General features: G+C 31.3%; 1 protein-coding gene and 2 pseudogenes across 1 annotated transcript; all 3 read right to left on the bottom strand.

Moving 5' to 3' along the window:
• Positions 1-8,265: 8,265 nt before the first annotated feature.
• On the bottom strand, positions 8,266-9,432 carry LOC149892945 (uncharacterized; annotated as a pseudogene).
• Positions 9,433-9,460: 28 nt separating this feature from the next.
• LOC149892944 (uncharacterized) lies at positions 9,461-11,062 on the bottom strand. Its single transcript, XM_090085791.1, has 3 exons — positions 10,729-11,062; positions 9,529-10,553; positions 9,461-9,487 (listed from the first exon to the last, which is right to left on the bottom strand). Exons 1-3 carry the CDS (start codon positions 10,889-10,891, stop codon positions 9,461-9,463), a joined length of 1,215 nt encoding a protein of 404 aa, XP_089941917.1. The 5' UTR covers positions 10,892-11,062.
• Positions 11,063-13,431: 2,369 nt separating this feature from the next.
• LOC149892943 (solute carrier family 35 member G1-like) lies at positions 13,432-15,208 on the bottom strand (annotated as a pseudogene).
• Between the last annotated feature and the right edge of the window lie 9,700 nt (positions 15,209-24,908).

The raw sequence follows: 24,908 nt of genomic DNA, 5'->3' as shown, positions 1-24,908 counted from the left end.
TGTGCTTCTCTTTGAAACTTTTGAATATAACCAATCATAGTATTTGCACGCACTCACAAACATGACATTAATGTTAACGAATTGAAAATGATATAATTGACTGTCATCAAAAATTTTGATAACATTATTGAAAAAAGTTAATTTTCTTAAAAAAATGCGGCAAAAATCCCAATATCTGTTAACTAAAATAAAAAACAAGGAATAATAATACAAAAAATAAAGTTTTCGAAAAGCAAATTAAGCTCATTTAGTTTAAGTTGTTCATACGTACAGTACAGGTCATAAGTTTAGAGCCACCCCATTTTTTTTTAGTTTTTTGCAGATTATAAAGCCATAACCCCAGTGCAGCAAAATAATATATTACTGAAACATGCAAAATATATTGTTATAACATTTTAGTACCAAAATGAGTATTAAAATATAAATAATGAGTAGGTCCACCTTTATTTTTAATTACTTCAGCCAACCGGGCTGGCATAGTGTCAACAAGCTTCTTGCAATCAACAGTAGTAATACTAGTCCAAGCGGCAGAAATAAAGTCCCAAAGTTCATGTTTATTACTAGCACGTTTGCCTGCACAGCGGCGATCAATTTCATCCCACAAATTTTCTATGGGGTTTAAATCCGGTGATTGGGGTGGCCAGTGCAAGACTTGCACACCATTAGCAGCTAGTAAATCTTTAGCCACTTTGGACGTGTGCTTAGGATCATTGTCTTGCTGAAAGATCCATGGAAAAGTTGCAGGAAACAATGCTGTTGCTGAAGGTAGCAAATACTTTCGCAAAATATCTCTATACATGGCACCATTCATGATTCCTTCCACCTGATGCAACTGGCCTGGCCCAAAAGATGACATACAACCCCACACCATGATGCTACCACCACCATGCTTTACAGTTCCCTGCAAACATTCCGGTTTATATGATTCATTTTGACGACGCCAAACGAAAATATGTCGAGAATCATTACCAGCTAAATTAAATTTGGACTCATCAGACCACAACACCGTTTGCCAATCAGTAACACTAAAATGCAAAAATTCGTGTGCAAATTTGAGACGCTTCTGCTGATTAATTTTGGAGATAAAAGGCTTTTTAATAGAAACACTACCATTCAAACCTTGTTTATTCAAACGACGACGAACAGATTTTGGAGATATTAAAGGTCCACCAACATCATGCCACTGTCGAGACAAAATTTTGGAAGAAAGGCAACGATTTGTTAGGGCCCGAACAGTTGAATCAAGGCTTTTAGCTTTGCCCCATTTCAGAAAATATTTTTACTTAAACTCTAAAATAAAAACGAAAATAACATTAAATACATTATCTAACTAGTGTACACATCCCAAAAAGTAGCATAAATAACAACTGAATTAACCAAAACATTGATACCAATACATCATGAAGTTACCAAAATATGTTAAAATGTTCAAAAATTGGCTATAATATTGAAGAACTCATGAAAATCAACATTTATATTTGGTTTAATACACAATTATTCATGAATATCAATAGATTTGTACCTTGTCAAATTACTATATGAATTGTTATGCTTATAATGTTAACCTCACCATACTTATGCCGCAAAATGATGAAAAAAACAGGTGGCTCTAAACTTATGACCAGTACTGTATAACTCAATATTATTTCATGCAACAGTAAATAAAAATTGCTGAAATTTATTTTAACACAAGATAAAAAATCTAACCGAGTTTTTTTAAAGGATACGATAAAGTCCACAAAGCTTTCCTTAATTGTGCAGGTTTCATCACTGATGGGGACATACCTGATGATCTGAGCCATCTGTTCTTTGTGGGAGGCATCTGGAGTGCAGTCAAACAGAACAGAGTAGTATTTAGCTTCTTTGATGTTTGACAAAACTTCGTACCTGACTTTCTGCCCAAGTAACTCAATCAGCGTATTTGGAATTCGAGGAGAAAAGTAGGATGCTGTGGTTTTTTTTGCTTTAACGGACGCAATGTGTTCAGTCACTAAAGAATAATAATGGCTAATCAACTCAATTAAGCTCAGAAAAATGCCACTGTTTTGTTGACCGATGTCTTCTGTTGTTTCCCGAAGAGCAAGATTGTTCTTGGTACAGAACTAAATTGCATCAACAATCACTTTCAAGATGTCTCTCCACTTTTTCATCTCTCCACTGATAACTCTCTGCTGATCAGAATCCAGAGTCTTTCCTTCCTTAAGTTTTTCGAGAGTTTTCCAATCAGAATAGCATCTTTGGTGTTCATTGCTGTTTTCATGCTCAGGAATTCTTTGATTTAGTTTTTTCCAGTAACAAAATCCTTTGGAAATTTCTGAGAAATTGTTGGTTTTTGTTGTTGAAAATAACAAAAAGCAAAAACAAAATAAAGAATCTTTTTTGTTGCTGTACTGCAAACAAGTGCGAACAAACTTTTCATCATTATATTGAATTTTTTCATACCATTTTGAACTGAAGTGTCGCATTCTGTTGTCAAAATCACACAGCGTGTTTGGGAAAAAGTCTCTTCTGTCTTGCTCTGGCCCATGCTAAATCAAAAAGCATCTTATTTTGTCCATTATTTTAGGCCATGTGGCTGGATCCCTGTGTTGAAAATTTTCTTCCAAGGCCACTGGAATTTCTGAGATTTCTGAATGAAGTTCACCCTCGTCCATTTCAGCTGCGCCTGAAAGCTGAGAATTTCCATCTTCCTTTGTTGGTTCTGAATCAGTTGTGCAAAATTCTTCTTAACTTTGGCTGATGAAAATCTCCTCTTCAATTAATTCCAAATGATGATCTGAACTTAAGGCAATTATAGGATCTGTTGAATTGTCATTAACTTCAATACAAGTATCCTCCCAAATAATTTGTTTTTCCACTGAGTTTGTTACCAACCACTTTTTGAAAACAGTTTCGTAGTTTCTTGTCACTTTCTTGGGCTGTTTTCTTTTCTTCTTAAATTCAGCACCAGATAATTTTTTGGTTCGATTTATGATAAAATCATAATGTTCAAAAGTTATCAAAGGTATGTTAGTGTTAAAGGGCGCTCTTTTGTTCAGTAAATGAGCTTTAGTATTTTAATATAACAAATTGAAAGCTTAGTTATAAGCGAAGAATTAGGTGGCAAATGCCACCAAATTCATTGGCGATCTGAATTTAGATTTGCTTGAATACAACAAAAACAAAGACTTCAGAACTTTTTTTGATCTTATGTTTTAAAATGGATTTATTCCAACTATAAATAAACCTACTCGATTTACAAAAAATACTGCTACTTTAATTGATCAATTTATAATTAATAAAAACATAAAAATTAAAACAGGAATATTTATTACAGACATATCTGATCATTTTCCGGTTTTTATAACAGCACAAAAATCGCTAAATCAACTTCCTAAATAAGTTAAAACTAAAAAACGAGTATTTAAAGACGCTTCTCTTGCGACTTTTATTAGCCTTTTATCAACAACAAACTGGGAACCTGTTTTGAAAACAAAAAATACTAATGAACCTTATGATAAATTTTATCATATATTTGAATGTCACTACAATAAAGTATTCCCAATAACAACTAAATTTATTAAAACAAAAACTCAACAAAATCCCTGGATAACACCCGGAATCATAAAATCTCCAAACAAAAAGCAACGATTGTATGAGAAGCTCATTAAAAAAAAGAACTTTTAAAAATGAAACAAACTATAAAAGCTATAATCGTCTTTTTGTGATATTGTAGAGCGCTCAAAAAAGTTTCATTATAGTAGCCAATTACTAAAATACAAAAAAAATATACAAAAAACTTGGAACATAATATATAAAGATATTGTAGGTAAAAAAGATATGAATATTAGTCGTTTACCAAAAAAACTAATTATAAATAACCGTGAAATTACAAACTACGCAATAATTGCTAATTCGTTTAACCATGCATTTGTTAGCACAGGTTCATACCTAATCTCTAATAATAATACAACGGCTAATAATATGCTAACAGAAACAGATTTGCTTGATGCCGTGTACTTAATTAAACCAAATAAAGGTAATGGAGTTGATGTAAGCAGTAATGTAGTTACTAAATCAATGCCTTATTTAAAAATTCCGCTTTTGAATATTTTTACGCTCTCTTTAAACCAAGGAATCTTTCCGGACAAACTTGATGTTGCGAGGGTAATACCTATACTGAAATCAGGAGATGAAACTAGTGTCTCCAATTACCAAAGCCCCAATAGATCTAGGGGCTTGGTGATAAGACCAATTATGTCTTCTTCTTGCCCCTGCCGTTTGTATTTATATTATGGTTTACGACTAATAATTTCATATGGCAGAAAATAAAAAAAAAAATTAGGAGTTTGTGTCAATAGGCGGAATTTTAATTAATTTTCTTATCAACAGCAGCGACGCCGTGAAAATTTGTTTCATAAATTGATCATTACTTTTTTTAATTTATTAAAATTTGTGCCCTCCTAATTTTGGCGCCTCAGGCCGCGGCCCGACCGGCTCCGCCCTTGGTACGGCCCTGAAGGTAGTTAGCAATCTGTGAAAAAATTTACGAGCACTAAGCAAAGAAGTTAAACTAATTATATTAAACAATGTATTAACTGATTTTTTGGCTTCGGTTTCATAGGCAGGCAGGCAGGTCATCTGGATCTGAGGATAGTGTTGGATTTTCTTTTTCACATTCACTTCCTCCTTCGTTTTCAGTACCAACATTGCCTAGACTTTGTGAAGAGCACTTGACTGGCTAGCAAACATTTTCGAAATGTTTTTCTCTTTTACGCACATCCAATTTTAAATTCAAAATTTTAAAATTACAACCTTTCTAACATCATTTCAAGAAACGGAAAAGGAAAAAATTCTGACACACAATGATGCTTTACGATCGCTTTTACTGGTTTTGGCTTACCTCGGATTTTTTGTAACAACCAATCAGAGTCGAGCATTTCAAATACAGGGTGAGATAAAGTAATTTTGCCAAACAGGCGGCGTGAAAAACATAAGGAAATATATTAAATTTTGTTTAATTGCCAAAAGGCCGAGTGAAAATGTAATTATTGTGATTATTACGGTTATATTTCATTTTGGTAACTTTTTTAGAAATATCAACTATTTTTGAACAAAATGGACCTTTTTCATGGAGTACCCGACAGAATCGTTTGGGTAATCAAGTGCGGTTCGGGTAATCGGGTTCGGGAGCCTATAGCATCAATAACTTTCGGGTACCGATTAAATTACCCGAAAGATTGGGTCGGTTCGGGTATGAAAAAGTTCGACTACCCGATTTTATCGCCGTAATCGGTAATACCCGTTCGGGTAATTGAAGTCCGATAAAATCATTTTTAGCTTTTATCGGCGTCCGATACCCGTTCGGGTGGGGACTCGTTCGGTTCCTATCGGGACACGGACGTTCCCTAATTTCAACTTAGCATCTAAAATTAAAACAACTTTTTTTCTTTTTTTATTTGTACATTTATATAAAAATGTTTTTTAAAAACTAACTTATATATTTTGAGCCATTTGTTGCATTGGCTATAATATAATAAATGTAATAAATTGACATTTTACATAAAAATTTAAAAACTTAGTCAAAAGACTGGCTATCTTCCTAAATTTCCTATAAAAGAATAATAAAAGCTGAAATTATTATAAAATACCAATCAATCAATATAAATAATATAAAACACATACAAATAAAAAAAATAACATAGCAAATATATACAAATATAGAAGCATGTTTTCCTCATTCAATGAAAATATACATATTTGTGTCTTAAATTAAACTTAGTTAATTATTTGTCTTCATCAATAAAATAATTAGACACTAAAATTTTCTCTTCATCCTCAACTTGCATCTGCTCCTTGTTAATAGGGATGGCACTTTTACTTATTTTGATGTAAAAAAAAAATTACTTTAAAAAAAAAATTACTTTACATAACTTAGATTAAATTATGAAATATATTTACATTTTAAAGTAAGTCATTTTTTAAAAAATAACATTATATTACATATAAAATTACTTACATAAAGTTAATTTTAAAAATGCGTAACTTATTAAAAACTTATTAAAAATGCGTTATTTTTTTATTGCAAGTAAAAGTAGTTTACATAAAAGAGTTATTTACTTTTTGTAAATTACTTTTAAAAGTAAGCCGTGTGAAAGTAATTTACTTTAAAAAGTAATTTAGATTTATACTTATACAAATAGTTTGTATCGAAATGTAATTTACTTTTTACATGTAAAAGTAAATTATTTTTGAAAGTGATCTTACGTAAATGTAAGATTTTTAAAAAGTCATATTTACTTTAAAAAGTAAGATAATTCTGCATCGTAATATGAAATTACTTTTATGCGTAAAAGTAACAAAAATTAATATAGGCAACTTACACAAAAACTATTTGAAAAAAAAACTAGTTACCATTACAAGTAAATGTAAATTTTTATCATTGAAATACTATACTTTACTTAGTAAGTAAGTAAAAAGTAAGTTATTTTATTTACTTTTATCAAGTAACAAAGTCATTTTATGTTGTTTTAACATAATGATTGGTAAGAAAAACAGCGTTTTAAGGAGAATTGCCTGCTTCTGGATACTTCTGGGTTATAATGTTAGGAATTATTCTGCATGTATGCGGACCGTTTTTGTGGAGGGGTTTTGTAAATTGGGGGCAAGTTTAATAAACATGGTGGGTTGCTTCCTATCCATGCCAATCCTTGACTACGTCACTTTTCCGACGGAGCGCACTTTTTCGAAAACTTCTTTTATATTGCGCATTTTGATTAAACATTATTTTTTATGGTGATATTACGCATCAGCGTTAATAATCCCTTCCGGCGGCAAAGTAAGATTATGCCGAAACACGAACTCTTTTTGGAGGTGCAAAGAATTGCCGTCCGCCTCCCAAAATATTTTTGCGGGCAGAATGATTTTGCCTCTGCCTTTAGTAGCTTCCGCCTTCCGATTGGCGGCCGCTGCTGAAAATTTTTTTTGGAGGCTGGCACCAACCAAAAGGTGAAAACCACTGGCGGTTGCCGTCAGAAGTGGAAGAAAGTTCAACGTTTGTTTTTACATTATTAAGCAATTTAAAGATTAATTAGTGCAAAATACATTTTTCCAAAAAGTATATTTTTATGCGGAGAGTGAAAATCTCATAATGACAGTAAGCAATTCTGTCGCAAAAAATATATTCTATTTAGGAAATAAAATATTCCGTCTTTTTGAAAACTTTAGTTATTGAAAAAATTCAATTAAAGCCGTTAATCAACTCTAACGTCCCTAAACATATTTCATAATTCGTTTAACTCATAATCAAATATGTTTAGTGTGGGACATGGACCTTTCAAAAAGTTTTGCAAAAATTATAAATCAAGTATAAATTATTTGATTAAAAACGATTTCCGTCAGGGGCATCGGAGGCCGATAGACTTTCTAGTAAAGGCTTATGCACCCAAATAATTTTCATTTTGGTCATCGTGGTTGTTGTTTTCTACCACACTGAATAACAACAACCACTTTAACGCTATTAACAAGAACCACGCTGAATATTAATTCGAAATTTAGAAAATTATTGTAAAATGCAGACCAATTTAGTCTAACTGTATGAAAAGTCTGAATCAAAAACAAAAAACTAGTCAGTGTTTTAAAACAAATTACAACTAAAATTTTGACACTTTTAAAGCAAATTAAAAACAAAATAAGATTTGAGTGCTATTGTTTAAGAATGTAATAAAATCTACAATTATATAAACGAAATCAATCGCCTAAGCAAGAAAAAGGCATCAATTAACCATATCGCTAAGTCCCATTTGAAACATATTTTATAAACCCGTAGTATTATAGCCAAATAATTCTTCAAAAAACATCCCTTATTAGGTACAGCTTAAAAAAAAAATGCTCCTTATAATAAAAAAACAGCCCCATAAATCGCTGGGGTGTGGGGGAGCCTAGCCACGGCCCTGTTTGCAAATGCTAAAATGTTTAGGAACTACATAAATAATATATTAAAAAAAAACAAACAACTGATAGTTAAAACAAACGCTATAATGTGTTAAAGTAATCGCACAATTTTTTTGATTTGTCAAATCACCGAACCCCGCATTGGCATTTTTAAAAGACATGTTTCATAATAAAATGTATAAAAATTCTTCCACACCATCATAATATAAAAATATAAAATACAAATTACATAAGTGAAAAATAAAAATTATGAAAAATATAAAATACAAACTATATAAGCGAATTACTTCCATTCTGAGTTACATTAAATATCAAATTTTAAAGTAAGTTTAATCATATCTTCTCTTTAAGGAGCATTGAGTAACGTAAGTTTCTTGAGCTCATGTTACATCTTTCTTTTCGATGAATAAAGTTAGCAACACTGAATGAGGATTCTGGCCCTACCGAACTAGCAGGCGAAGTACAAACCACTTTTGCTTTAGAGGCTAACATTGGAATATCTTTTTCATATTTGTACCAAAATTCATCAAATTTCCAACTTTTTTGCTTTAAAGCGTAATTGAAAAAAGACAACTCTTCTTTGATATTTCGCTTTGATTGTGTTTTTTCTATGCATAGATTGACACCGCACAATGTTGCAAGTTTAGCGAATCCATTTTTGTGGTTCACAGACTGTTCAGGTGAATCTTGAAGTTCGAATCGAACATCTGAATCTGTCTCTTCTAAAAATGAAAATGAGTAATAATATTTGTCAATATGCAAATCTTTTTACAAAAGTGCTTTAAAAAATTATTTACATAAGTTTAAATATATTTAAATTTAAAAACAAATAATATTTTATAACTAACCACTTCTCGGCTGATTTTGGTCATTTTAAAAATAAGTGTTTACAAACGTTGACCTTCGAGGATATTGTCGGAGCATTGTATTCGAAAATGTTTTCAACAGTTTACTTTCTGCTTCCTGATATTCTTTTTCTGTAAGACACTCGTTAGTTCTCGGATCAAAGAAACATGCCAGTAAAGTTTGTAACTTTTGTTTTGGAGATATCTTTTCAATAAAGTATACCTTCATAAACTTGAGAAGACTGCTTCGTAACATGTTTTCTTTCTCGACCAAAGAAGACGATTGCGATAGAAAACATTTAGCTGAAGATTCATTTTCAAGAAAGTTCATTAACGTATTTTGGACAAATTTGGCCGACGAAAGTGTTGGAAAATTTCTAGTAGAGAGAAGTTTAGTTGCTTCAAAGAATGGCGCAAGATTATAGTGTAAAATTTCTAGGAACTTCCAATCTTCTGATAACAGATTTAGTTTCTTGAGTTTACTAACTTGTTTTTCTGTTAACCCATTGATAGTACCAGGATCTATAGTAATTTTATTATAAACATTTTTAGCTTTAATTATCTTACTAATCATTAAAAAAGTTGAGTTCCAACGTACATGAAAATCTGACGATAAGTTATTTATTTTTAGCCCCTCTTTCTTAACCTCATCAAAAACAAATAATTGCAATATTGAAGACCTTTTAACAAGAGCTAAAGTTTTTCTTAACCTAAATAAAATGATGGATGAAAAGTTAAATAACTGATTAACAGTTTCTTCTGTAGATGCTTCTTCCTCCTCGCTACTTTTATCATCATCCGAGCTCACGTTTTCGGTTTCAAAAGTACACGCATTTTCTACTTGATTGTTTACACCGTGCATTTCAAGGTGTTCGTCCGACGATATATTTTCATTAGACTCGATATCGCTTTCATTGTAGTTATTGTAATAAATAAGATCCTCTTCGATATCTGATGTGTCATCTGATAAGTTCTGTGATGGTTTGGCCCACAACTTTATTCCATGATTTAAAACGAGATTTAAGTTATGACAAACGCATGAAAGCCGTAAAGCTATAGATCCCATCGCCTTTTTAATGTCTTCAGCGTTGTCTGTTGTTATTGAAATAACTTTAGTATCAATTTCAAGTTTAGTAATTTCTTTTTGCACGAATGCTGTAAGTCTACTACTTAACTGTCTTCCGTAAAATCTACGAAAGCAAACTATATTTGATTTGTATTTAAATTTCTTTGTTAAATAATGCGCTGTTATGCAAAGCCAATAGGATCCAACCCTATTTTTCCACAAATCGGTTGCTAGAGCAATATGGGTAACTGACTTAAGTTTAGCTCTAAGATTGTTCTTGTATTGATAGTATTGCTTTCTCAATCGCTTTGCTATTGTCTTTCGATGAGGCGGTTTGTAAAGTGGAGCAAGAATGTTTAGAAGGCGTTGCATACCAGGTTTATGAAAATCGTTAAAAGGACGGCCATCTTGAATAATGCAATTTATTACGGCTTCATCTATTTCATCTTTGTTCTGCATCCCAACTAATTTATCTTGAACGAGTAATTTTTTTTGAGAATCGTAAAGGTACTCAGATTTTTTATGAACATGGAAAATATGTTTTCGCAGATTTGGTTCAGGCCCACACACAAGGTTTCCATTCTCCGGGCACATCAAACAAACATACTTATTTGTGTTGGCAACAAATGAAAATAGGGTCTTAATAGGCAATGCTTTTATTTTACGGACTGATTTTATAACTTGATCATCGTCGGTATCAGAGTTCGAACCTACAGCACAAACAATAGTTTATAAAAATATATTTCAAGTATCAGCGCAAATTAAAGACTGATACAAATACATGACTGTACAGCAAGTAATTATTCTGGGTCATTTAATTTCTTTGACCTTTCTGTTTTCATTCACAAGTTCATCTTAATATTTAAATAAAATTTACAAACACACCTGAATATGTAATATTGTCACCAGATAGACGTCTTGCTTCAACAGTTGGCGTGTTTGTTTCAGATAAAGACAAACATTTCTGGCGATGTATGTTGATAAAGTCTTGCGTTCCAAATAAAGGTCTTTTAGATAATTTTCTTTTTTTGTCTTTTTTTCCAGTCATTGTTGTCGAAAAAATTAAACAAAATTAATATGGTGCTTGCCTTGTTTACGAGAAGTCTCAGATTCAAATCGTAAATAAAGACCCTGATAGTAATTTAATTTAATTAGTTTCCTCAATCATTTTTATGTCTTTGAAGTCCCATACAGAATAGTTGGATTTATGGAACATAAGGTAATTAAACGATCGAAAACGAGTTTGTAACATAATTAAAGAAAAAGTAGAACTTGTGAAAAAATTTTGATATTTGAAGTTCGCCTAAGGAATGATTTGAGAATAGTAACTTGAATCAGTTACGTAACGTAATTTCAATTAAAATTGCTACAACTGTCGTAATTAAAATTTGATTTATCCACAAACGATTACAATTAGGAAAACGTCATGATCACACTGAATTAAGAACAAGTTATCTAAACTTAAAAAAATCTCCTCACAAAAGTTTCGGCTCATTTTGGTAGTGGTTTGAACAGAAATTTTGGCCGAAACCGAATAAGTAAAAAGTTGTCGAAGAAGATATTTTTCGCTCACTAAATTGGTTGTCAAAAAATTATTTTTTTCTACGCGCCAACAAAACATGATATATACATACATATAAATATATATATATATATATATATATATATATATATATACCTTTACATAAAAAGTCTTCAACCTTATAACCGTAATTCCGTTACGGAAAGAGCACGAACGTTCAACGGCGTTACAGATTTAACAATTTCAATATCTTTTTACCTGTGAATATGATAAAAATGTTGAAGCGGTTTTTAATGACGATATTTGAGGGATATTTTTGGAAAACTATCCGATATAAATGAACAAGAAAATTTGTAAAAGGAGATTTTTTGGAGAGATAACTATTATAATTTTGTCGATATGATAATAGTTATCTCTCCAAAAAATTTATTTATGCGGCGAGAAAGCTATAATGCTGGCCAGTTTTAATGGCCTTATTATAATCTATTTTTATATGCCCTTATTATATTTAGTGTCCCTCCTTAATTTTTAAATAATAAAAACATTTATACATAAAACCTTAAAAAAAACTACTCATAAAGTTGCCTTTCAAAGAATCTCTTCTTTCTAAACGGGTGTCTCCTAGGGTAAATGCGTTTTCTCTTTACTACTATGTTAAGGCTATTTCTAAATTGGTTTAAGAAAGAAACCCGAGAACCCCACCCAAATATCTCCCTGACAAAAAATTCCCCTGGAAAAAATCCCCCCTCTCCCAAAAATAAAAGAAAATGAAAAAAAAAATCAAACTTTTGTTTAAATTAAAAGATTGCCTCCCCCAAGTCCTAACCGTCAGATGTTGTGTGAACTATTTCGTGCATGTTCTCCCTAACAATCAGTCGATGTATATGTACACTCTGCTGCACAAATTCCAAAAAAATTTGTCGATAAAACAAAAATAAAAAAGCAACAAATAGATTTAAAAATTTACACATTAAAAGCGGTATCAGGAAAAAAGCTGATACAATGATAAAATGACGGTAAAGCGTATCTAAGTATATAAAAAAAACTATTTAGGCATTTTTCCTGGGAGGTTTTTTCAGGAGGATATTTTTCTTGATACCGTCTGAATTCCATACGTTCCGTCATTGAAAATTTTCAAAAAGATAACTGTTCCAGCCTAAGGCTAGTAAAATATTTCCATATTGGCCAGGAATTGAACTTTTTTTTAACCAGGGTCTAACAATGGTTTCAAAGCAAATGCGAAATTGTTCCGGCGCTAGGAATGGCTTTAATTGCCAATCATGGATCGGGGTCGGTTATTGATATTTTAAAGGTGCACAGGGAAAAAAAGTCTAAATCCGTTCAGACCAGTTGTTGCCCCAAATTAAATTAACTATGCTTTACTGCAAGTTTTGTTTCACTGCATTTCACTCTCTCATACAATATTCTTTCAGAGAAAATGTTGACCAAAAGTAAATTTGCTTACTTTTTAAGTATAGATTACTTTTAATTGTAACTAAAAGTTATTTAAAATGTAAACTTAAGTAATCAAAAGTATTTTTATGTAATTTACTTTTAATAGCCATTTCATTTTAGTTATAAAATAACACATGTCTACTAGGAAAACTAATTATATAAGTAAATTTTATTTACATTTGATTGGATGTAACTTTTTTATAATGTATTTTAAAATGCTTTTTTTTTTTACAATTACTGTAATATAATTTTTTTTAAATAAATTCTTTTTAAATGTAAAAGTAAGTTACATTTCGAGGTAAAATTATATTATGTAATGCAGTTTTAAAAAAGTAATTAACTTTTAAATATAAAAGTAAATTACTTTTCCATGAAACTCAATTTTACATGTAAATGTAAATTACTTTTTTATATAATCTACTTATATATAACTTACATTTGAAAGTAAATTCACCTTTCTTTACAAAATAAAAATTGTTTTAGAAAAGTAAATTACTTTTAAAAGTAAATTTAATTTTTTTTGAACGCTTACAATTATATACGCAATTTACTTTTTCATAAAGGCTTACTTACTTGAGTAAGTAAAAAAAAAGTAAGTAAAAGTGCCATCCCTACTTGTTAATGCATTTATGAGTACAACACTTTTTGCAACAATATTGCTGCAGATTAAATACTCTATGAATAGTCAATAAGCAGGATGCACTTAAAACAACTAAAGTGCCTAATAATGTGCTAAAAGACGGTAGTTGATTCATTAGTAAGTACTGCAACAGGTGTGCAAAAAAAACATCGCAGTTGCGGATCAAAATCACTGGTCCTGCATCCCCAAACTGCAGTGATTTTCCTGCCAACATTAATCCAATAATACCAATAAAACCAATATATACCAATGCTCTGCAAGGATTTGAAGGAATAAAAACTTATAAATAATGACGGCAAGCAAACTAGGATAAAATACTGTTAGTATCACATCAAAATTTGAACCATTCAGTTGATTTAATACATAAAACAAGCTTAAGCACATGGCAGCTAACAAAGCAACTACAATTTCCAGCAAATAATTAGCATTATGATATGCTGATAAGGTTATATAAGGATTATTCATTTGATTATTAGTAATATGCCCAAAATACGACAATATCAAATCTATAACTACAACACCAAAAAAACTTACACACCCACAAAGTATCTCTATGACACCACAACCTTTACGCAATAATAAGAAACTGAAAATGACTGTGAACGCAGGAGAAGTAAATTGAAGCACAGTTGCATCTGCTACAGGTAGCATTTTGAGAGATAAGTAGAAAAAAATAGTAGCTCCATTCTGAATAACTGTCATAAAAAATAAACTCCATATATTCAGATATTTATTACCATAAACATGAACTTTTCTCGAAACCGTACAAACTATACAAAAAAATAACTGAATAAAACATCTGGTAAAAAGAATTTCAAACGATGAAAAATCTTTGTATTCTTGGTAAATGAACTGCACAAGAACGTTCCCAAGTGTTAAAAAAAACCCTGCGGCAACCATCAAACTAAATCCAATGAAACGTTGATTCTTTCCATTTTCGGCACCAATTAACTTGTTAAGAAACTCTAACAATCTCAAATATTGAAAGTTCTAACCCAGATTTTTCATTTATTTAATAGAACTTTAATAATTTTTAATATTAAATATCTGAGTTAGCTATTTAATATTAGTACACGAGCCGGTGCACTTTGGGAAAAACGTCTATCCTTGCACGAAACAAGTCCGATTTTGACATGCTATTTATTTGCGATACTTTGATGAGAATTTGTTGATAAATTACCAAAGTTCTTAGCAGTATATTTTATTATCATCATTTTCTTCTTTTTGACATATTTACCAGCGGTGAAAGACGAATTCATTCAATTTATTTAATCAATTATCTAAAATATATTTGTGTCGTCAATTAACTGTTTTTGAAATTAATCATTTACTTCTGATATAAAGACTGGCTCAGTTAAAGCTACGTCACAGCTATTGAATAAATAAAATATTGCAAAAGAAATTTTTCATACCTTTTAAAATGCCGTCGAAACAAGAAAAAGCTCGTAGAAAATTTCTTCACTAATTTATTTCGATTCCAAGAGCTTCACATTCTTCAATCGTAAAGACAACTAAAGTTCCTCGATCAACATTCCAACGTGTGATATATAGATTCCGGGGCTCTGGAACTATTCAACGGAGGAAAGATTCTGGAAAAAATGAAGGATTCTTCGATAAGAAACTACTTGAGAACTTAAAGCAATCATTCGAGCAAAATCCCAGTCTATCGGACAGTATTCGAGCTTAACGATACAGAACTTCAAGATCATTCGTGATGAAAGTGCGTAAATTCTGTATTTTAAAGTCATGAAAGTACCTAATCGCAATTTTTAAAAGTCATGAAAGTCTTTTAAAGTCATAAAAGTGTCTTATCGCAACAAGAAACCAAATTTGGTTACCAAAAGCGAGCTAAAAAGTTATTTGATTCGGTGATGACATATTAAAAGGGCTGCCTTATCATCGACGATGAAACTTACGTCAAAACTGACGTAAAACAGATCCTAGTTCGCCAATTTTATATTTCAAACAAGCGATTTAGTGTTAACGACAAGTTTAAGTTTCAAAAGTGCGGCAAGTTCTGTAAAAAGTTCATTATTTGGCAAGCGATACGCAGTTGTGGCCGTAAGTCAAAGGCGTTTGTCACTTCTCAAAGTTTAAGCTGCGCATTAAAATCTCGCTGAAATGCTTAAACTTTTCAAAATTTTTTTTTTGTAAAAAATATTTTAATTTTGGGTAAATTTGTGATGAATATTGTAGATTTTTGTGCGCGGTATTTTATCATCACTCTTATCTTTAGTTAACTCACTCTTATCTTTAGTTAAACTCACTCTTACCTTTAGTTAAACTCACTCTTATCTTTAGTTAAACTCACTCTTATCTTTAGTTAAACTCACTCTTATCTTTAGTTAAACTCACTCTTATCTTTAGTTAAACTTATAAAAAGGAGTTCTGTTGAGCTCCCTTAAATATTTAATTACGTTTTTTGGAGTTTGAGTTCGTATTCTAACAAATTCATTAAAAAAAAGCTGCCACTTTGACTGATATTTTAATATTTATCATATGCCTATATGTATGTATGCCTATACATAGCTTTATAATTGCTTTATAACTGCAAGGCGAAGCCGATGCGAAAAGGAGATCAGCAATATTAAAAAGATACGTTTATGAGAAAGCTTGACCTCGTCGAAGATGTAAAAGATACAAATTGAAAAAAGTAGTATTGCTATAAAAGCTTTTATTTGTAAATCTGAGACTCCTGTCTTTACGTGTCTTCTAATCATGTTGTTAAACACCCATCGCATCTTTTCTTTCAGCTGCAAAAAAAAAACCTCAAGAGTTAGTTATCATATATAAGTGGGGATGTGGTAATAGCAGTGGATCACATATAAACAAAATATCAAAGAAGCGGTTTGTATTGTTTTGTTGTGGTTCGCAGAGGACAATAACAGAATTTGACGAAATCCGAGATTTTTGCCCAATTAGTTTTGTTGATTACTGAAGACTGTATTAGAGCTAAGAAAGGCTTAAAAAATTTAAAACCAAAAATAAATGAAATCTTGTATTGTAAATCAATTGATATGATGTTTCGAGCGTATTTTGTTCATACCATGTAAGCTTTTAACAACATAATGGAAAGTTTGCAGTTCCACTGAAAAAGCTATAATGTAACAAGTCAAAGCAAATATTAAAGATATAGTTAAAACACAGTTTTGGCTTGATGATATTCCAACGCCAGGAAGCGGAACAACGAACAATCGAGTTACTGCAAGAAGATTTTTCCAAGACTCAGATTTAGCTTCATCGGTAACAGGAGTTAATAAAGATTTGATGAAAAGGTTCAAAGTTATTTTGCGAACAATGATTTCAGGTTATGCAACTAAACTTTAGAGCAGTACCCTTGATACTATATGTCATTTGGTCTTCACAAGTAATTGATTAATGGATTCGATGTTAAAGAACATATTTGTTTGCCATTCGGAATGATGCTTGAGGAAGCCTTGGAGTTGTAGAATTTAGAAAATGATGTCTTTATTATTATAAGAAATTTAAACAACATAATTGATCGAAGAAAAACGCGAGGTAGCCAAAACACAAGTTGAACACACATGTACAACTGCATGAAAAATAAATCAATAAAACTCTTAAAACTTAAAAATGTTTTGCAAAAGCGACCAGAAATTGAATTTTTAACTAAATTGAAAAAAAGAAAATAACTCAGTTAGTAAAGTTCGAAAAAATTTTGTAACTGCTTTATGATTCTTACAAACAAGTCAAAACCCGAGACAAACGCTAATCAAAAGATGTTCGGTAAAACCTGGATTGAACCCATGGCTCAAAGGTTGAAACAAAAGCGCTAAACGAACTTGAAGAAAAAATCCAATGTCTATTGTGAGAGCTGGGTTTTTTAATGTGACATGGCTTTCTAAGATGTTGCTATGTAAATTAATGTAAAAATATTAATTCATACAGCAGCATCCTTGTAATACCCCCCTAAAAAGAACCATAAAAACTCGTAAGATTTTCTCAAGCGTTGTTTTTCTGTCCACAGATATTTCTTGAATTCTGGTAAAGATTATGGACTTTTATTTTCAAGTTCGTTTAGTACTTTTCTTTCAATCACTAAGTCATTGTTCTTTAAAACAGGTTTTACCGCTTATTTTTTGATTAGTGTTTGTCTCAGAACGGCCGCAAAATTTTCACGAATTTTACTATTTGAACTGATACCATTTTATCGGTATTGTTGCAATTGAGTTTCGGGTCGTTTTTGCGGAAAAAGTTTTTTTTTTTTTTTTTTTTCGTGTAATGGTATGTGAATCCATCTAGTTGAGAAAATCTAGGAGGAATTTTATGAGAAGACATTTAGAGTGAGTTTTAATGGAAATGAAAATTTTTATGAATTTTTGAAAAAGATTTTGTTACTAAATAGTATTAAACATTTATCATGTTTGACTGTTTGTCAAGTGAAACTAGAAATACTATTAGAAAGTATCATTATCAGTTCATTTATATTTCGATTGATGAATTATTACATTGTTGTTTATAGTGTTAAGATGTTTTTAAGTCTTACAAAAAGTCTAAAGTGTTAGAAGACAAGGAGTTCAATCAACAGCATTTTTTTGTAAAATTTTTAGAATTTACAGGTCTGTCTAATTTTCTTTTATAATTTCTCATGTCTGAAGATCTGTAGTATTATATAACTTAAGTGAATTTACGGCTAATGCGAAAAGTTGTAAGTTTGCACATGTTGCCAACTAGCCCCGCGATCATTGTGCCGATTAACCGCAAAAGCATTTTACTCGCAAAATGGCTTATAAATCTTTCTATGCGCATGCGTTTATAGTCCTAAAACTACACTGAAAGATGAATTAAGTAGGTAGGTTTCATGTGAAATTTGGAAATTTCTGGTAGAAAATTCCGAAGTTAACCAACTAGCCCCGGTCTCCTCTATATATAATATATATATTAAAAAAATATATAAAATACACACACAAATATATATGCCAACCAAAAAAAAAAAAAAATTAAAAAGCTTTTTTTAACCTTTTCCTGACGGGGTAGTGATTTTTGACGAATTTCCGCTTTTTAACTTTATTATCATAATAAGGTAGGTAAAAGGAAACGCTCAGATTATTTTAAGATTTTTATTGTACCTAGAAGTACTTTTTCTAAGACCTAGACTTAAAAGTACTGTTAGCAACTTTGTGTTATTACAATGTTAGGAACTATGAGATCCAATATTAAGAATATATATATATATATATATATATATATATATATATATATATATATATATATATATATATATATAATTAAATAGATAGGTTTTTAATTACAAATTGACCTTGTGGTATTCAGCAAAACAATTTTTCTATTCATTTACACACAAAAAGACTTTGCAATGAGAACATATACTATGAGGTTTTGACTATCTTTTTCAAACTACAAACCTCACACCTTCCCCTATTTTCTACGAAAGTAGGCCAATGGATGCCTCTATAACCTAAGCGAACGTCTTTTATAGTGGAATACCCAGATTAGCGTCTTTTGGAAGGGCCACCTTTCTCAGTATTGTCAGTAGAAGTCTTTCTTTTCTAACTAGCATCTTTTATTGCCATCAAGCCTCGAGTAACAGAGCGTCGAAAATCTTTTACAGTTGTTTGTTCGATTATGAGTCCATGAATTACATATGAATTGACAAATGCGATGTCCAGAAGATCCCAAAACAACCTGTGCCACCATTTCGGAGATTTGCGATCTATACAGTACAGGGCTCTCAATCGATCAGCTGTATCTACGCCACCCATATAGCTATTATAATCTTTGACAGCTACAGGGCATGTAAAGACAGACTTGGATCCATTTTTTTCTTTACGTAACACAGTTGCCGTTTCATTGCCATAAAAATTAGGTACTAGATGAACCACTTTGCTATCCTTCCATTTCCAATATCTAATGCCTAAATTTGAAAATCGATGGTCACTGTCGCCTCTTTTCATTGGATATCAGCGAGCATATTTCCGGCTAGTCCTTTTCTATTACTTCGGATAATTCCACATGCATAGGTGTTCTCAATTTTCAGTTTCTCAAGCAAAGCAACAGACGAAAAAAAATTATCAATGTAAACTATCTTCCCTTTACTCCAATCTTGTTCCGTCAACTCCAAAAATACTTTCTCTCCCAAGCCATAGCCGGTAAATTTTGAGTTTAGTTCTAGTTCCTTTCCTTGGTAAATTTGAAACTTCTTTATATAGCCTCTCTGGTCAGAAAAACACCACAACTTGTATCCCCTTTTTATTGGCTTCATAGGAAGATATTGTTTCAAGACAGACCTACCTTTAAATTTAATCATAGATTCATCAACACTCAGTTCGCGAGTACCATTATATTGCCGGACGAGTATTTTAACCCATAAAAATTTCTTACCTATAAATGTTAGAAGTTCCTCCTTTTTTAGGTTTAATACTTTGTCTTTCTGAGTAGCATAAAGGTTGCTTTGGTGCACAATATTATAAATAATATCTCCAATCAATACTAAAATTATATCAGTCGGGGAGCTACAGTGAGCAAAATAGTCCTCTATTACTCCAGTATTTAGTATGTATTCCGGTAAAAATGTAATAAGGTTCTTCTTTTTCCATTTACGGTTTGGTTCGGGTAATCGCTGATTAGTTCTGTGTGAGGACGTATTTGCAGACGGTAGATCAGTCTGAACACTAGATCCAGGTATTGGTGATGGTGGTGCCTGATTTACAGGGCACTCCAGTTCATCATGTTTTGAAGGCAACAATGGCGGATCTTCAGCTAAAATATTTTCTAGAGTTCTTTCAAAAACCTCATCCAAGCCTCTTGGCGAGGGTAGTTGAATATTTTCCACTTCATCATCGGACACACCTGCATCAGACTCTTCGTCACATTCCGGAATCTCTTCAAATAGCGGGGCTTCAATTAGAGCAGTATTGTTGGTAGTATCCATCTCAATGGCTAAAACAATAAAAAAATTGTTCAGAATAATAATAAAAATAAAAAAACATGTTTGAAAAAACAAAATAATTACTTCATCGAGTATGTATATTATCAAAGCTCATCATTTTTTAGACTAAAATCACCTGAAGGTACTTTTAAGTCCTGATCAGTTTTTATCAAATATTCATATAAAATAAAGTGATAATATGTTATAACAGCTTTTATAAATGTACTCTGTGATATAAACAATGTAATTAGTAAAAAAAAATAGCACTTACCTATGATATTCTATTTATAAACACTTTACAATGACACCGCATAGTGAAGTGAAAAAATGGCCGACCACTTGTAACTCGCTGTTCAAATTTATCAACAATGTCACGTGATAATACAAAAACGAGCTGTAGTTGGCTTACGGAAACGGTACTCTAAAGGAACGTCAGCACAACGAGTCCGCCGTAGTGTTAAAAAAATTTCAGAAAAATGAAAAAATGATTCCCACAATCTGTTAGCCACTATCCAGCTGAGAAAATGTAAAAGTTTCAAAAAATTTGGATCGTCCAAAAAAAAGTTATCACGTTCTGAAATTGTACCTTATAAAATGGCTTAGAAAGGCCAAAAAAGAAAGTTTTTCTGGATTATCTCAAAAAGTAGCTGAAATATATAACATGATGTATTACTAAGTTGAAGAGGAGTGCACGCTTTACAAAGCGGTATATCTGAATTTTTTGTACGTTTCGAAACAGAGATGCCACTGTAATTTAAACAACAAGTTTATCAACTACATCACTAAGAAATAAGAAATATCGAAATTGATTGTCAAAAATATTACAAAATTAGACCGGAATCCGATAACAAAACATTAATACACATCCATTTTAGGCCATTTTTCAACCGATTTTCTCCGAACAACTTATGCCGAGTCATTTCGTTCGGTAATTTACTGTGAAAACTTTCTACTCCTTCTTCAGATCCAATAAACTTATTTTTGTGCACAAAAAATCCGAGATGCATCACCATCATGTGAATTAAAAGAGCTTCTCCCAAAACCGCCAACCGTTTAAAGACCATTGGCTAGGGTAGCTGTCAAACAACAATTCCTAGAAGCAGAATGAACCCCTTTGCATGCAATTACAACAACTTCCTCTAATAAAATAAAAAATTAACTTTAAACTCGACGTTTTTGTTTTTCCTACACCCATTTTCCCTCTATCTTCATTTTGAGTTTTATGACAATAATTTCTAAAGATATTTCGCATAAGCATTTGAAATGTTTTAAAACTAAATTTTGTTTCTTATAAATAATGCATGAAGATAAATTGCAGTTCCTACTTGTGGACAGATAAGAGACACAGAATGAGACCAGTATTTTTTTTAAAAAAAGCTATTTGTTAAAGTTTAATTTTTAAATTAAGTTTCCAAACATAGCTACTAATAGTGAATGTAATTATATCTTCATAAAGAAATAAGAATAAAATAATCCAGAAAAACTGTCCTTTTTGGCCTTTCTCAGCCATTTTATAAGGTAAAATTTCAGAACGTGATAACGTTTTTTTGGACGATCCAAGTTTTTTGAAACTTTCACATTTTCTTAGCTGGATAGTGCCTAAAAGATTGTGGGAATAATTTATTCATTTTTACGAAATTTTGTTTTGTACCCGTTGTGCGTCAGTTGTAGTTAACAAAGTGATTTCGTACTTAAGTTATTAGGCGAAAAATGCGGCGGTACTTCTAAGTACCGAAAGGCAGGAAAGGGTTAAACAATTTTTTTTCTTAAAATAGATAAACTTACTGCGAAGCTTTAATTTTACTTTAGCGGTAAGCAGATTTTATTTAAATTTTGAAAATTCTTTTAACGAAAAATCTTTATACAACCACATAAGTTTTGAAAAAATATAAGTAATTGAATTTTTCTCAACTTTTAAATATAGTCGAGATGGTGTACTTGGTTGGATTACTGTTAATTTCTTTATTTCCTTTTTCGAAAGGAAAGTTTTTATTATTCGATTAACAAGTAAAATGTTGTTTGTGATTATCTTAAATCCGACGAAATATTATAACCTGGTTGCAGACTGCTGCTCCAGCTGCAAGCTATCGTTTTTAAATGTTTGAAATTAAAAAGTTTTTGCCTACTTTTCATAAAGTTTTATATTAAAATACTCAAACTAGATTCTGAGAAGAGCTCCAAATAGAAAAACGATGGCTTGCTAAATTAAAACCATTTTAGATCATACATTGGCTATAGAGTTTAAGCGCTAAAATAGCCGATTTTCAAACCTCAGGGCATTGTAATAAAAATTGGTTGTGGGCCGGTTCTCTGCCGATCAAATATAAAACAACTCAAAATTTAAATTTAAAATATTATAGCGTGAATTAAGCTTGACACCGAACATTTTATATAAAAAATATGTAACATTAAATATGTAATATACAATTCTAAACACTGCCGTTTGTTTTTTAGGTTTTTAATTAATAACAATGAAGAATGTAGAACTTCTATATCAGTCTATTGAAATAAATCGAACAAAAATAACTTATACATTAGGGCATACCAAGTTACTGGATTACAGAAAGAAAAATGCTGCACCTCGCAAACCTCCTGATATTTTGTTTCAGCCTCACAAGAAATTATGCAGAATTGCAATTCAGTTAACCTTTAAAGGCCTAGGGGAGGGCTTTACTATTCGAGAAGGAGTAAAGTATAAAAATTAACTATTGTTAATTTTTATACTGCTCTTATGTTTTAAACATTTAAGATATTTCAGCATTCAACATCTAGAAAAAAGTTTGTAATCAATCATTTAACATTTTTGGTATTATTTTTGTTTAAATTAACAGACAGAAAAAAAAAATTTTTTGAAACCATTTAGTTTTCATTAAATCCAAGAAATAGCAATTATCAATGCTATACCAATGGTCTCACTCAAAATTTAGACTCTTTGCTGCAAAAATCTTCATTTCAGAATCATTATAGTATAAAGAATAATTTCTTCATTTTCTAAAGCAAAATTGAATGAAAAGAATGCCAAATAAACACAAATCTCATGATGACTACAGAAAAACTGTCTGTTTTCTCTGCATTATAAAGTGTTCAAGGTAATTTTTTCAAACAATTTCTTCTTTTTGTTTTTTACTGTTTTTTGCTTACAAAAAACATATCTCTCATTATTAGATTTCTTAACATAAATACATTTTTGTAATACAATTTCTGATGAGCTTTTGTAACTCTTTTGTTACTCGTTATTGACTAGAGTTAAAAAAAATTAAACAGCATTACATTGAATTTAATACACTGAAGGCAATCATTTGCTACAATGATAACTTTCAGGCTCGTCAAGTGCAAGTTATCACAGGGCTGTTGAACACAAACATAAGGAAGCTTGCTGCAACTATCAATCATGTGTCCAAGAGTCAGGTGCCCCTCGAACATTTGGCTCATTGGGACAGTGATTTGAGGATTTCAATGCAAATGGTCAGGAATTGAAGAAAGCTAAGCTATTCAAAAATGTTGTTAACATGCCACTCCTAAATGTACCAGACAGCTTACTTGTCTTGGACATCAAACCATCTTTACAACATTCTGAGGGAGTCCTGGCAAGAAGTCTGAACATGGCTGAACGATCTCTACATCAAACCACAGACTTTTCATGGTGGACAGTTTGCTGTCAATAAATGCAGATAAATACTTAAGAATGTGGATCTTCTGCAGAGAATTGCAGAGCAAGATTGTGCACTGCACATCTTTGATGTAATTGACGCACTTCAAAAATTTGATTTTATGGTTTCTGGATATTTTGGAAACAAATAGGAACCTGACTAAGCAAAAAGAATTGATGTTTTTCACGCTGCATATTTGTCCATGACAAGAGGAAGCATCACTCTAAATGTTTATGCTGTATTTTTCCATTCGAAAGAGTTTGTTGAGAAACGAAAAGAACCACTAGGAAAATACAGTGAACAGGCAATAGAAGCATTGCACCACAACTTTCAATCTCACTGGAATAGATATAAAAAGCCAATTTATCACCCTGAGTATGGAAATGGCTGCAAACCTTTCTGGTTGACTACAACAGCAAAAGCTTGTAAAGAAATTGAAAGCGATGATGATAGAAAATAGTTTATGTGTTTTAATACTTCAATCAGAAAAATTATTGTTTTATCCGTGGATAACATTTTATGTATAAGCTATTGTACTTAACCATAGTTTAAGATTGATTAAGCTATAAAAATGCTTTTTTACTTGAAAAAGTTATATTTATAGTGCTGTAAAAATGCAAAAAACTTAGAGTGCTGTCATTTCTTAATATTTTAGAATAATAGAGAATTTAAAACGAATTTTTCTTCTGCGGACGGATATAGAGGATTTCAGTTTTTACAGTTTTGAGATCAAACAGGTGTCTAAGTTGCTCTTACTAAAGGGTTATTATGGAGCTTTCTAAAGTAATTTTTTTCATCTCCTAGAGGGTGTGTACTTTAAATTGAAAGTACAAAAATGTACCACAAATAGCTAAAATTCATCATCTTAAATTCACTACCTTTAAGGTT

This window comes from Hydra viridissima, unplaced genomic scaffold, assembly GCF_058129835.1.
Source record: "Hydra viridissima isolate aposymbiotic clone 2 unplaced genomic scaffold, HvirCarnegie_v1 scaffold_1, whole genome shotgun sequence".
NCBI classification, from domain to species: Eukaryota; Metazoa; Cnidaria; class Hydrozoa; order Anthoathecata; family Hydridae; genus Hydra; species Hydra viridissima.
This window is presented reverse-complemented; position numbering and strand designations above follow the sequence as displayed.